Source organism: Bombus pascuorum, chromosome 1 (genome assembly GCF_905332965.1).
Source record: "Bombus pascuorum chromosome 1, iyBomPasc1.1, whole genome shotgun sequence".
NCBI lineage: Eukaryota > Metazoa > Arthropoda > Insecta > Hymenoptera > Apidae > Bombus > Bombus pascuorum.
The window spans coordinates 3,891,485-3,907,013 of NC_083488.1; the positions used below are offsets into that span (position 1 = coordinate 3,891,485).

General features: G+C 40.2%; 2 protein-coding genes across 2 annotated transcripts in view; one reads left to right on the forward strand and one right to left on the reverse strand.

Moving 5' to 3' along the window:
• The window catches only part of LOC132907299 (chromobox protein homolog 1-like), a 194,306-nt gene that overhangs the window by 149,445 nt on the left and 29,332 nt on the right, over window positions 1–15,529 (forward strand). The window lies entirely within an intron of this gene.
• LOC132914592 (protein dissatisfaction-like) lies at window positions 11,633–15,336 on the reverse strand. The gene is made up of 7 exons (XM_060973815.1): window positions 15,108–15,336; window positions 14,779–14,912; window positions 13,408–13,593; window positions 13,164–13,277; window positions 12,917–13,080; window positions 12,581–12,827; window positions 11,633–12,493 (listed from the first exon to the last, which is right to left on the reverse strand). Exons 1-7 carry the CDS (start codon window positions 15,236–15,238, stop codon window positions 12,264–12,266), a joined length of 1,206 nt encoding a protein of 401 aa, XP_060829798.1. The 5' UTR covers window positions 15,239–15,336; the 3' UTR covers window positions 11,633–12,263.

Sequence of the window (15,529 nt, forward strand, 5' to 3'; positions counted from 1 at the left end):
CTAAAACCCAAAATAGCTGTTTCCGGCAGTTGGATCGATCGAAGGAAGTCGCACTAGAGACGGAGAGAAAAGGCACGTTAGAAGAAAGAGTGAGAAGCTAAGAGGAGAGGATGGGAACGATGTTAACGAGAAGGGAGAGCTTGTTTTTCATTCATTCGCTACCTCATGGTTTAACTACCGTGTATCTTTTCTAATTTGGCGGGAAACAAAGGCACCGCAAAGCGGAGAGACGGAGGAAAGAAAGCAAGAACGAAGAAAATACAAAGATACGACGCTGCAAAGCGTACAAAGAACACAGACTCGTATATATATATATAGTTGTTCGCGTTTTCCACAATTTTTTTTTTCTCTTTTATTCTTTTATTACCGAGCAATTTTATCAAGCGGAATCGTTTCGCGTGGGAGTACGTCGCTGAACGACAACGCGCCGTTAGAGTATAAGTATCGTTCGCGAGTGTTTTCTTGCGATTTTTTTTTTACACCAATCCTTGGTTTTTCTGGTTCTTCTTTATCTCCATTGATTCGTCTCGCGTTCTTTCGTTCGACGCGACCGTTTACCATTTACTTCTTCGATCGCAAGAAAGGTTTATACACGTTCTTCGTTTTTCCTGTTCGGTTTACACGTTTGTTTCGCACGATTGCCACGTTCGTGAATGTTGTTCTGTTAGCCCGTTTGCCCATACATTTTATAACTTCTTTTTTATACACACACATATATATATATAGATAGATATTTAACGCATTTATATCTTATTTTTCCGTTGTTACAAACGAATACGCGCAAACTACACGCAAACACGTAATAATACACATGCTCACGCATGCCAAGTCTCGTGCCAATCGTACGCTGCAGAGAATTTCCAACACACTGAAAAGTAGAGAACCGTTCGATCGCGAGACTCGAATCGGTTCACCGATCGACGCTTACTTATGTCGCCGCACGTATTCCTTCGTTTAACGAAAGAACATAGGCAGAAGAAGAAGGGCACTACGAACGCTCTACGCGTACTTTGTTTATCGCACGCGCCGAAGCACCGAAGTGTCGAGTCGAAACAGTTTCGTCAGATTGGACGACCGACAAAAAGTACGAGTTACGAATTTTTATTTTCCTCTTTTTTTCTTTTCCTGGGTGTCTCTTTTTTTCTTTCTTTTTCATTTAGAAAAATCGTTTCGACGTTGGCGCTAGACGTTCGAACGCGTAGAAAATGCAGGCGATCGCGGGACCATATTAATTAACCAAATTGACGAGAAGACTATCATTCTTATATAGCAACGTAGCGAATGTTTCTAGCACTCGCCGGAACTCGATCAACGAAAATCTTCGATCGATTGATAATTCCTTTAACGACGTTAACGATTCGCGCGTAATTATTTTCAACTGACTCGGAACTGTTGGAACTCGGTACTCGGTGCTGGTGCAGTGTCTCTCGAATCGTGTACGAGGAAACATCGACTTATCAAAGGACGATAGATACGCGTAGAAAAGCAAAACAACAAGCAAATTCGATATGGAAACAGTAAACAGTCGGAGCAGAGCCCATTGGCGAGAAAAGAAGAATGCGCGGAGAGAGAGAGAGAGAGAGGAAGAGAGAGGGAGTGAGAGGAACGATGGAAAAAGGGCGAAATCGATCTTTCGACAACGAGAATATTATTCGACCCTTCTTGCTCACCACTGCTGGCAAACGAACGAAAATCATCGATCGATAGAATTTCGGTATTTACCAGTATGCATTTGCGCGAACTCGTGGCCTATCGAGCTAAATCATCGGGAAAAAGGGGAAGAATTTACACACGTATCGACGCTAACCAACTTCAAAAGATTTTCACGACAAAGAAAATTACGATAGAACGTATAGATAGTACTTTTCGACGCACAACGAGCCAGGCTCGATGGACGAACGATCGGGCGGCAGAAGCTACGCCGGATCGGCGTGGTCGCCTGCTCGTGAAAGAGAAGCAAAAGGAAAAATTTGTTCGGACATGAGAAATGGGATAAAAGCAGATAGTAAAATGCAAAAGTGACTCCGGGACGCCGTTTCGACACGGTGCTGCGGAACGTGCTGTTACGTAATGGGCGAAAAGTATAGGTGCGCAGGCGGACGACGATCGAACGAGAAGGGCTGGACGACAAACTGGACAGGCAATGATAGAAAATAGAGCCGAAAATAACGGATCATCATCACATTGACAGCAAAGGGAGGAGGACAGCTTTTCGTTTTGTATACACATATATATTATATACATATATTCTATATTGTAGAATATAGGGAAAAAGTGGACTGTGTGAAATTACAAAAAATAAAAAAGTAAAAAAACAAAGGATTACAAGATGGAAATGGAAGGGGGGAAAACTGGCGCGACCCTCGGCACGACGCCAGGGCGGCTGTACAAAAATGATAAAAAAAAAGAAAAAAAAAGTAAAGATACTCTACTTCAATTTACCGAAATGCATCAAACGCAAAAGAAAAAGGGAAACTGATTTAACAATCTATGCATACTTCAACACACACACGCATACTATATATACGTACATTATATATATATGGATATATAGATATATATAAATATACGTACATTATTATACGCACGTTTAGGATGGTATGTGGGATCTTTGAACGGAGGAGAAAGTGAGAGATAAAAGAACGTAGAAAAGGATCCGACGAAAGACGATGTGGGCAAGGAAAAGAGAGAGGAGATATCCATGTATTTTTCTGAACGATGGTTGCATGCATAACGAACTAAATAACCAAAACGGATAGCTAATCCATAAATGAAAATAGAACGGCGACACGCGCCGTTTCGTCTTTTTTTTTTTTCGTCGCGAAACCGATCCCAAGGAAGAAGTACAATCTCTGAATCGCTGAATAACTCGCAGAAGATTGAGAGAAGGATGATTCTTGAGCGGAAAGGGAACAACGCAAAGTATCGCTGAATAATAAGAAACAAGCGGAAAAGATGTTACTTGGAAGTTAACACGTGCTTGGAAAGAAAAAGAGAGAACGCTATTTTCTTGACGAAAAATAAAATAATACAAAAGTTGCGCATTGCCGACGGAGACAACCTCCGCGCATGCATTTATTGCATCGCACATGCTAATTTGGATATAATCATGGTTTTTTTTTTTTGTTTTAATATTTGCGCTACCGCAGGGCTTGTCGATCATCGTCACTCTGGTCGCCTCGATCATTGACCGATAATAACGTACAGTCGAAGGGTGTGATAGAAATCTAGTGAAAAAAGAAGAGAGAGAGAAAGGATTCGATGGACGAAGCGCGACGAACGCGAGCCCTGCGATTACGATAATTTCACCGTAATTAATTCATTTTTTTGTCTACTTTAGTTTACTTTAATTGCTACTATTCTACTATTAAAAAAAAAACTCCTACTATATAATCATTTACCACTATGGAATACTTTACTATTACTATCGTTAACTATTACTATTACTACTACTAGTATTGCTGCTGCTGCTAGTACTATTATTACTACTACTACTACTACTATTTCTACTACTTCTACTACTACTACTACTACTACTACTACTACTACTACTACTACTACTACTACTACTACTACTACGCTATTACTACTATCTACGATTTACTATTACCGCCTATATATTTTTGCGTCTTGAATGATTTGATGAATTTTTTTGCTACTTTCGTGAATTCCGCGTAAGGCCCCATAAGAGAAAAAGAAAACTCGCTCTTTTTTCTTGGTCCGAGAAGCTCGTTCCGGCAATGCCTGCCAGGGTATTAAGATTTCATAACTATTTTTCCGTTTACTAGGTTTTTTTTTCCCTTTCATTTGAAATGATCACGTAGTATCGTCGAGGCACATGTTGTATATTTTTTCTTTATCACTATATATATGTATACACATACACATGTATATGTATATATAAATACACACACACACACACACACACACACACACACACACCCCTTTATTTTTTTTCTTTTCTTTTGGTTTCTTTTAAATTCGAAAACGGGAAGGAATTAGACAGATGGGACGTAAAGGGATTGCTGGTAAAATTTGATTTGTCGACGGGCGAGAGATCTAAGAAGGAAGAAAAAACGAGGGAATGGACTCATAAGATATGGCGTATAATAATAATCTTAATGCTAATAATAATAGTAATAATAATAATGCTAATTCTAATGGTAACGATAAAGAAAAAGCTGATCGCAAGTACGAAATTGTTGACGCAGTTGATAGAGATCCGTGAGCGCGCGCCGCGTTTGGAGTGAGAGAAACGATTTGTCGAAGTCGGGTTAAAACGAGAGACAGAGACGGCCTGTTCGATCGAGAAGAAATTCGATAATTAAAAACGCGGAGAAAAGGAAGAAAAAAGAAAAAAAAAGTAAAATGGAAATACGATTGACAGGCAGGCGCGCGTTTTCTCGACCGGTGGGAATAACGCGCGTTTCTTCTTTCTGGTTTTCGATTATAAAATTTTTTTTACTCTATCGTCACGTTTCAGTTCTAATCCTCGGGATGATCCTCCTTTTTTTCCTTTTTTTTTTTTTGTGGTATTGTTCTATGTTTTATCATTATTATTATTATTATCGTCGCCCTACTATTTTTTTAAGCTCCTTTTTCCCCGAATTTCTTTGATTTTTCTTTTACTTATTATGGTCTTTGGTAGAATCGACAAATTCTGTTATTTTCTTTTTATGGTTTTTTTATAAATCATTGGAAATCGCGTACTCACTTTCGAACTCACACTCTTACACGCATACATACGTATATACACGGGCGCGTGCACGCGCCAACACACACACACACACGAAAACACGTACAAGTGCACGCATAGGAAACGCGTTAAGAGATACATTTTCCGATCATTCGAAGGAAACAAATAAAATCTATGGTGTTTTTAGTGGATAATATTTAAATACTATATGGATAATCATTAAGTACATCAAGCATAGAGGTTAAAGTACATAGACATTAAGGCAGGAAAAAATGCATATATCTTAGCGGGCTGCTCCCCTCCGGATGCAAAATTTCTGCTTCGGTGATAGTCCGACCATCGTGTGGAAGGAAGAGAAACATCGAGAGAAGAAAGTCGTGTGTCTTGCTTTTCGAAAGATCGGCCAACGATCGAGGAACGAAGGAAGGGAAAGGAATGGGCGCTTTCGACCTGAAAAGACTCGTTTTCGACCTGAAGAGACAACGAAATTGAATAAACGAAATTCGCGTTCGACGAAGAGGCTGGTGAAAAGCTGAAGAAAAACGAAAGGAAATAGCTGCGTTTCTCGTTTCTTTTCTGGAGGGAGAGCACCCGCTTGCGAGTTTGATTTAAAAATTAGTAGGTGAACGTGAGGAATTGCCCTGTATCGTTGAAAACGTAAAGAAAGACGATTCGAAAACCATAACCGGACTATAAATTCGACGAAGTGAACGAAAAACGAACGAAAGAAAGTGGAGAAGAGGGAAATCACATTTGGGAAAAAGGGATACGAAGGTAATATTTCTTTTTTTTTTTTTTTTTTTTTTTTTTTCTTACGAGCACAGTAACAGTGGGATTAGCCGTGCGTGTAAATAGAATAGACGAAAGGAAAGTTGAGATTCAGTTTTCTTCGCACAGGTCAGAATTTTCCTAACGAACCCGCGCATCTTTTTTCCGATCGAATAATTCGTCAGCATATACACACACTTGCATACGGTTAGATGATAAACAGTGTGCGTTGGAAAACGCACGTACACGTGCATACGAATACACGCAAATAGAACCGTCGCGCATGCAAATGCAAATACCGAAAGAAAGAAGAAAAACGGGAAAACGTATATACACAGATGAGAATAACGAAGAATATGACGAAAGAAGAAGAAGAAGAAGAAGAACAACGGAATCAAAGAGACCGATTCTCCCCGCCTGTAATAAGCGTTTAAGAGTTTATTATCGTACCAGATTTACCATAGAAAAGCTATATTATATATATCGGATACATATATATATATATAGATTATTCTATATATCTACACCGTAATAACGTCATATATATTTTGTCAGTCTTTTCTTTGTTTTTTTTTTTTTTTTTTTTTTTTTTTTTCTAGTAAGCTATATAAGAGGGAATATTCGCAGAGGGGAAAAAAGAAAAAGAGATAAATAGATAATACGAGAAAAAGAGAGGGAGAGAGTTTAAGACGTTTTAAAATAGAAACGAAAGACGCGAGAATAAGAGTAGCGTGGAGGAAGCTTGCAAAGAGCGGTGATAAAACGGGGATAGAGATCGCAAATAATAATAGTATAATAATAATAATGGAAACCGGATGGCATTTAAAGGTACCTATTAATTAAATAACAATTATTATTAATAATAGTAAGGTTTAACGCAAAACGTTCTAACGCAAGAGTGTCCATGCAACAAGAGTCTTTCTCCGACCTTTTTCTCCGATACCGTTTCTTTTTTCCATACTATCTTTTTTTTTTCTCTTTTCTTTTCTTTCTGTAAAGTTAAACACCGTTATCGGACGAATTTGTTAAACGCAGTACTCTTCTTACATTTGACACGTATGCCGCATCTGTGAAAGCGTGACATTGATATACAAATCATAAGTGCAATAGTTGTTACAATAGAACCCATGGGATTTTTAGAAAGGCGTCGCCGTGCCGGCCGATCTCGTCGGCGTCACAGGGCGTCGAGACAACGTTCGCCGTCGCTTCCCCTGACCACATATTTATTACTTTATCGTCTCGCGATCCTTCTTCGTTCTCGTATCCACCTGATCTCGTCGTCGTTGTTTCCTGCTTCGTTTCTCTATATTTTTTCCCCTTTTCATTCCTATCTTGTTCGTCCATCCAACACTTCCTTGAGCCGTCTGGAAGGACGCGAGAGACTTGGGCCTTATGAAACGTTTTTAAACGGAAAGGAAAGCGACGCCGTTGGACGCTCGACGCCCGCGACTGGGGTGGCCGTCGCGCCACGTCTCAACACACTACTACCTCGCAAATTTCAGAGCTACAAAGCAGATATTACCGTACCTCAATTACACGCATATACGATAGAGAACGCAGAGAAAAATGAAACTAGCCAGCGACAGGAACATAGGGAAGGAAGATAATGGAACAGATAAATACGCGATAACGAAACGATTAATATGATAAAGGATGAAGAACAATCGTATATAGGGAAGAATATATAGACGATAAACCATGTTTCAGTTGTCGGATATATATCTCTTTCTTTTATCTTTTGTGTCTTTTTTTTTTTTTTTTCAACCATCTTATAACACCATTGTGATGTACACACACGCATAGGGAAAACCCAGTTAGAGATTTCTTTCTTCCAATAATCATGCGTGTAAAACGATGATCCGCACGACGATATATAGCTGTTGCATCGTGTCGTTGACGTTTGATACGCGCATGGAGATTTTGCACGATCGTAATCGACGCGAACGAGGAGACCGCCGTTACAACGTTACCACGTTGTAGTCACTGATCATTGTTCGAAGAATTTCAACCGCGAATATTTCAATTTTTACGTCTCGCAAACAGATAGCATCGTAAACGTGTACAGTCGCTCTATATATATATTTATATATATAATAATCCTCGTCGATCGATTCGATCGGACGAATCCCAAGTTCTACGGTCTTTGTTCGATCTGTTTCGTTTCCTTCGCTCGTTTCGCATGGGACGTGGACGAGTTCGAAAGCAACAGCGCAGATAGGAGAGATATATATAGATATATAATATTATACATATACTCGATGGTTAATAATAATAATAATAAAAAGAAAAGGAGAAGTAAGTCGCGCGCGAGAGAGAGAGAGAGAGAAAGAAAGAGAGAGAGAGAGAGAGAGAAAGATCGCAAGCAGTAAGGAATAATCCAGCAAGAGAAATGTCCCCAACCCTATCCACAGACCCCCTCCCCCTTTCTACAATAGGAAATAGTTGAACGTGAAATAGCGATGATAAAACAATTATGAAATAGAATTATTGTATTCGCGAGCTCTGTCGAGGCGGAGGGCCTCCCCGTAGAAACAACGCGCGAGACCTCCATTTTTATTTTTTCGCGATTCTCGCTCGTTGCTGCTCGCCGGAGGCTCTCCTTTCTGAATGTACATAGTGTGAGGTAGCTAGAGTTTCTCGTTTCTCGACGATCCCTTCCCCACGTTCGAACCACGTTTTGCCTCCTATCGATACGAAGATGCCCGAGTCTCGTTGAACGTTGAACGTTGAACGTTGCCTGTTTCTCTTCTCACGCCGTCGCCCCCTCCGCCCTTCGCCGTTTTTTATCAACAAACCGTAGAAAACCGAAATAATCGTACACAGTTAAGAAATATATCCTGATACATCGTGCCTCGAGAACCTGCCGATCGGATGCGCGAGTCGAACAAAACGGATCCGATCGTTGGATCGTTCGATGCTCGTCTTTATTTGTTTGAACGAACGAGACGTAAAGAACGTATCGAACGTAATGTAAACGGTATCCGTTGAAATAGTTGACGGAATCGTTAACTAGCACACGTCACTGCCAACCTTCGAAAAACCATCTCGACAGCAATAAAATGGTGTCGTCTCGTATCCGGTAGCCAGCGAGGGTTCTCGTAATACGACTTCTGCGAAGTAAAGATATTAATTATTCTATAATATAGAACTGTAAAGACAGGATTATTGTAAATGCGTGATTATCGATTACGGGCGTAGAGGAAGAGAAAGCAACGAGAGTCGGAACGTCGATAGGGAGGCGTAGGCTTCGACAGATTTCTAACTTCTTCTTTTTCTCTGTTGTGTCCATCGTCGAAGCGGAAGAGATGGACGAGAAACGAGGCACTCTACGGTCGTCAGAGCAAACAACCTGTTATATTTCGTCGCGCCGAATTGCCCGAGAGCGTCCAGAGAACCGCCGAGAACAAGACACAGGGTAGACAGAGAGAAAATCGCCGAGAAGCTGAATTTTAGGCGCGCGAAATTTTATAGACAAAAGAGCGCGCGCGAGAGAGAGAGAGAGAGAGAGGTAGAGAGAAAAAGAGAAGAAAACGGGTATATGGATCGATCGGTTGCTCGGCGACTCGCGGACTCGTCTCGGGCTCGGTGGACGATGATTTGTTATTATACCGAAATCTGTTAGTTTTTTGTCCTACATATTAGCGTTAAAATAGAATGGGAATAGTAGAAATGCCGTTGTGTTGTTTTTTTGTCTCTTTTCTTTTTTTTTCTTTTTTTTTTTTGTAAAGAGAACGAAGAAGATAAAAAAGAAGTAAATGTAATTACGAATCGACGATTTTTGTCATCGTGGGTATAATATAAACACAGACGATATCGCGAACACGGGAGAAAAGGTGAATGGAAAAAAAAAAAAGAAAAAAGAAGAAGATAAAGAAACGAAAATGGATTTTGAAAAGGTAACGAAAATTAAACGAAACGACATTAATAATGGGCATATTATGTGAATTCGATTCGCACTACTGATTGAAAAGATACAGGAAAAATCGGGCGAGACGCCGATGTACGCGCGTCTTTTTCATTTTGTAACGCTCATGCGCCAGCTAACGTCGCTTTTCTTTCATTTGGCTAAACGCGCGGACAAAGCTGCCGTTTTGTTCGTGCCATCGAAATTCGAAAGTTCGCGAGAGAACGAGAAAAATCACTTTTCGTGCGTTTGCTTTTGGCAGAAGAAAAAAAGGGAAAATTCGTGTACGCTTCTTTCCCTTCGTATCTCCACAAAATTTATCGCTTTTTAATTATTATCATTATTACTACTACTACATTACTACTACTACGCTACTACTACTTACTACTACTACTACTACTACTACTACTACTACGCTACTACTACTACTACTACTACTACGCTACTACTACTACTACTACTACTACTATTACCATTACCATTATTATTCGTATTATTATTCTTATTCTATTATTAATTAAGAAAATTACGGGGAACGAAGAGCGAGAGAAATCGATGTTGAAGCGCGCGCGTGAGCGAAGATGTACCGTGATCATCAGCGAGCGATACGCTCGACGAGAACAATTCCTCACAAATAAAGATGATAAAACGTAATTAAAAATAAAGATAAATAAAGTAATATTATAGATGAGAGAAAAAGGGAGTAGTAATGGTGAATTGAGGGAAAAAAGAACACACCCACACGCAAACGAACGACAAACGCAGCGAGACCGATTTGCTTAATCGCGAAATTTTATTAACTGTGTGTAACTCTCGAAATAAAAGTCTATTTGAATGTAAGCGCGTTACGCGAGAGAGGAAAGGAGAACGGTATTACTAATAAATATTATCAGTTATTCCTAAAACGAGTAAAACGAAAAGCTGGACACACTTCATAAAATAGATAGATTTCAACGCAGGCAAAAGGACTTTCTTCATTCGTTTTTTTCTTTCTTTTTTTTTTTTTTTGGTCCCCCAGTTTCATCGTAAACGCGCATAATAGTACGCGTTTTTAGATGCCGCAAACAAGCCGAAAAAAGCTAAGGAACGTGTTAAACAGAGATAGAGAGGGGATGATATGTCCTCAGAGTTCAGAAAAAATAGTTTAAACGACGGTCAGAAAAGAAAAAGAAAGGAGATGGAAAAAAAAGAGCGAAGAGTAGCCAGTGAAAAATTTTCCCGTTTTTCTTTTTTTTTTTTTTTTTTTATATGTCCGAGCTCGTATCTCAAACTCTGAGAAAGAAAAGAACGGAAACGCTACGATCGTACTTTTTCGAAATTCTCTTTCGTACCTTGGCATCTTGTACGATTTCTATCGATCTCGGAATAATATCCAGAGAAAGAGAGAAAAAAGAAAGGGAAAACAAAAAAGTTCCTAATCACCGATCCTTTTTTGCCATTTCTATTCCCGGACATACGAATTTTTATTCGTTCGTCGACACCGTTCTTCGATCGATTTGTACGAGATCTTCCATTGTTACCGTTTTCAACGTTACCTTCCACTTTGTACTTCTTGTTTTCGTCTTCCCTTGTCTGTCCATCCCGTACCTTCCAATTTCGCTATCTCTCCGTCCTTGTCTTAGTCCACGGATAAAAAAAGGCAAAAGAACTAAAAAAAAAAAAAAAAAAAAACGAAGGAACTCATAGCACTCGGAGCTACTTTTTTCCACTCTACAAGCTACATCTAACGAGATAACCGAGGGAGATTTTTTTTTATCGTCGTACGTATTTCCGGGCAATGAAACAACAGGAAAAGAAAATGGGAAACAAGTGACGATTGTCGCTTTCGGGTTGAACATTTTTTACATACACAAACACACACGCAAGCCACACAAGGACGAAAAAATAATAAGAAATCAATCTATAATGAATTTATGTGTAACATTTAATTGAGGATTGTATGTAATTGTATATATATGTATATATATATATATATATGAGTACAATGCAGTCCACGAGTTAAGATACATTCTCCTTTTTCTACAATGAAAAAAATAAATTATTCTAGTTAATAAAAAAAAAAAAAAATTACGGTGTGCGTTAGTGTCTCTTTTTTTTCTTTGATGCCAATCTTCCCGATGATCATCCATAAGAGTAACTTTTATTTAACGTCGCGAATGCCCATACACTCTGTAAACGAATTTTATTGTTGTGATGTGGAAATAAACGTTTCAAAAATTCTGAGGGTTTTGCTGAAATAAACCGAACAATCGCGTCGCCTACGATCTCTCAATGTCTTTCGATTTCACAGACTTTCTTCGTTCGTGAACGAACTCCGCCTGTCCCACGTCTTCCCGCAATCTTTGACAAGTTCACGAATCTACCTGTATATATCGAAAATGGCTCGGGAAATGCATCTTACGATTAACGAACGAGATATTTTTAATTTTATCGGTAAAGATGAAAAAAGAAAAAAGAAGGAGAAAAAAAAATACAATTTTGTAATAAAAGAGCAACGTTTCACTTCGCTAATGTATTATAGAACACTTACTTCTAATACGTATATGTACAGGTCGCTGTTATACTTAACAGTGTCAAGTGTTGTAATTTACAATACGCATAGGAAAGAATTGACTAGATTTTACGTAAACGTTTAATACTTTTCGAATTATTCCGCCGACTTTCGATCTCTATGAAAAACCTTCTTTATCGACGTGTAAACTGTCGATGCATCGGTACTATTACTCCTCGTCTCCTTGTAATTTGAAAAGAAACAGCGAACAATAAAACGCCGAAATCTCACGATCATTGGAAACGATCGTTCTTCCAAAAAAGTTGCAATTGCCTTTGAAGCAATTGTCGATATAAATTGGTGGCTTGCTCCAAGAGTATCGTACCGACCGAGTCGAATTGGCGTTATGTCGGCCTGAGAGCACTGACCATGTCGCCCAATAATCGTTCCACGCTGACATCCCCTACCGTCGGCTTGAACAACAATTCTTGCAAGATCGATCGACAAAGCGCGCGTGCAGGCGGTAACAGCAGCAAAAGTCGTCCAACCCTCCGTGCATCCCTCTCGCAGAATACAGCTACCGTTTGTTCTTGTAACGCTGTTATTCGCCCTGGTTCACACAGTCCTCGCGATTCTAAATAAACGTTCACATTCTTATCGTACTACTTCTCTAGTTAACCTTTATGCGATTAATTTTAACACTTGTGCGAAGTTCTTTTACCTCCTTTGAAGAGAACTATGGCTTTCAAGCAGGCGTATTCCGAATGATCGACCCTGAGGAGAGCACATTTTGCCAATAACTCTCGCAGCTTCCTTACTTCGTCGACCAGCGTTTCTTTTCTTTCGGATGATAAATCGTTCGGTACCAAAGTGGATTCTTCGACTGGAAAGTTCCATTGCGCGGCGGTCAACACGAAAAGCTCGCTCCATGATTCTTCCAGTAGGATAGTTTGGTCCCTGTAGGGCAGCTTGAAAGAAGCGCCAAAAGATCTTTATTAACACGATGCTAATTCGTCTTTACATTTATATGAAGATAACGCGTGAGCACGCGGATTACTTGTAGGAACGAATGAATGCTTCTCGCCCATCTGACAGCAAAGAAGAGTAATTTCGCCGCAAATTCGTAGATGTTCTCCGTGGGTAAAATAGAGAAGCTAGATATATATTCTGTTGCTCCGGAATTCGTGACAGACGGTGCTAGTCGAGCGCTTGCGAGTTCCTCTACAAAATTCATAAATATTTATCGTTTGAACAAACAATCGTATTTCGATAAACAAGCGAAATTTTTACGAGAAAATTCTTACCCTTTGGTTCGATTCTCGTTTCGATCGGTCCAGCCTCCTCGGAACTCGTCACCTCGTCCTCTTTAGCTGTGTTCACTGTTAACGGCTCTGTCGGTGAACGTGGCAAAAAATGTGCTACAAATGAGAAAAGTATCGTAGTAACTGTTTGTACAACGTGAAATTATTTCCCATACGTTTTTATATGGAACGTTAAAGATGAAATAACTGAGGATCAATTTATAACAGAGTGGATCGTTTCGCTTACCGACCGATGGTGTAAAAGCCGACATTGTCGGCTTAAAGGGAAACAGCGCAGGATATAGAAGGGGATGGTAAGGGTTGCTCGCTGCGTGGTAAACGTGTGGGATTCCAGGATATAATACCGACGGACCTCTTCTCGCGGCTGCGACCAGGGACGACGTATTTCGTGGAGCTCTTTCGTGCTGCACCGCTGTGAATATCATAATTCCTTAGTATTTCATATTCAGTTATACATTTGTGGCCAGACAGACAATTTACTCTATTGACGTCGAAACAATCCTAACTATAATAACGTATTTTTTAATATCAAGTAGTACCTCGGTAGGCATAAATTGACTTTTAAGACGTCAAGTATTTCGAGTACACACGTACGAAATATATACCGTAAACTTCACGATTAAATTCTACTAATTTAACGCGCATATTAAATTCTTATCTGGCACGAAACAGAATTATGAACTACCCCGACGAATTATCCCCCGTTTAAAATCAAACATCCCTTACCCACATATGTTGCTATACGAAAGCAAAATCCCGTTTCACCCTGCGATCGATTTCATGCTTTTTTATAGCATCGGCAAGGATATAATCAAAACCATGAGAGTGGAGACCACTAATGGTACCTTTCCTGCCCTCCTTCGCTAATTGATATCCCCGCGCAATCAAGTGTTTGGATTATCGGGTCGGGCTAGAAGTGTTTACAAAACCTGTGAACGTCAGGCTGCTCGTGACACTGCTCGCGGCATGGCTAACTTTCCGGATTCTGGCGTGAGCAAGCACGAATATAGAATTTCATGTGGGTGCCAGCACCCTTTTTTTCCTCTCTTCCTCTCTCTCTCTCTCTCCACTTGTCAGCCCTTCGAGCAACTTCCCTATTTCTTTGTTGACGAACGGAACGTCACCATGCATTGTAATATTCTGGATGTTGGCTACGAATGTTCGTGCATTCGCGCGGGTACGCGGCTGCAGTAGCGGGGAACGTATCAGCGCCTGTCATCCGCAAACCTTTTGACGAACGTGTCGACGTCGAATCTCGGGGACGTGTTAAGGCGAAGCTAACTTTCCAGTAAGTTTCTTCTCGTTCGACGCGTGATGTATTTCAACGACGCTTTCAAAACGAGTATCGAAGATAGCGGATACGTTTTGAAAGTGAACGTAAAACTTGTATGGTATTACGCGGGAATGGCGGATCGCTTTGCAACGAAGTGATTCTTTGAGGTTAAATTATGCCTTACGTTTACACACGAACGAAAAACTATTCGAGTTCTCGGCGCGCCTGACAGTCTGACATTTGCAGCTCATTTTGTACGAAGAAAGCCTTATGAGAGAGCGTCGAATCGAATTTGTTACAAGTAAAGAATAAAAACGTAATCACCGTAGAAACGAAGCGTACCATCTCGTTTCATGTTGACCTGAAGGCACTTGGTAAACCGACATGCCTGGCACTGATTACGACGAGAAACGTCCACGATACAGCGACCGTTCTCCTTGCAGACGTAATCCAGGTTTCTGCACGATGGAATTGAATATTATTAGAACTTAATTGCACGACTAGATTTAAGTTAATAGCGAAATAAATATTAGCATACGCCTCGTGTTTGTTAACCGTTGCTATCGATAATATCGATAGGACGTTTAAATCGAAGATTTGCACGAGATTTCCTAGCGACGCGGTTACATCGAAAACCACAGCAAGTTAATTACCTCGCATACCTGCGGATCGACCGCTTAAAGAAGCCACGGCATCCGTCGCAACTCGGTACTCCGTAATGCTTGCCGGATGCTTTGTCGCCGCAAACTTTGCACAAACTCTCACCGCGGCTACTGTCCTCCATGCTTTCCTGAAACTTAGTCGTGAAAATGCAATTAGGTTGCCAGATTTTAAACTGTTCGACGTTCTTCGAAACCGATATCGCCAATTACACTTTTCTTTCTCGTTATTCGATTATAAATTTGTTTCCTAAGATTCAACGATGTTCGTTGGTTCTTATCGTCGATAACAACGACAGTGTTGCTTTCTAGCGTTGCAATTCGATTTTCGTTGCGACCATCGCCGCTCTCGCCGCGATGTCTCGTTCAACGAAGGAAGATATAGTCACGGCTCCTTGCATACTGCAACACGTAAT

Excerpts from the sequence above, each read along its gene's own strand:
- LOC132914592 (XM_060973815.1), bottom strand. The coding sequence starts at position 15,238 with ATGGAGGACAGTAGCCGCGGTGAGAGTTTGTGCAAAGTTTGCGGCGAC. Across the intron at positions 13,594-14,778 it reads TGGTACGCTTCGTTTCTACG|CGGTGCAGCACGAAAGAGCT; the intron begins GTGATTACGTTT and ends TGATATTCACAG. Across the intron at positions 12,494-12,580 it reads CATAGTTCTCTTCAAAGGAG|AATCGCGAGGACTGTGTGAA; the intron begins GTAAAAGAACTT and ends ACGTTTATTTAG.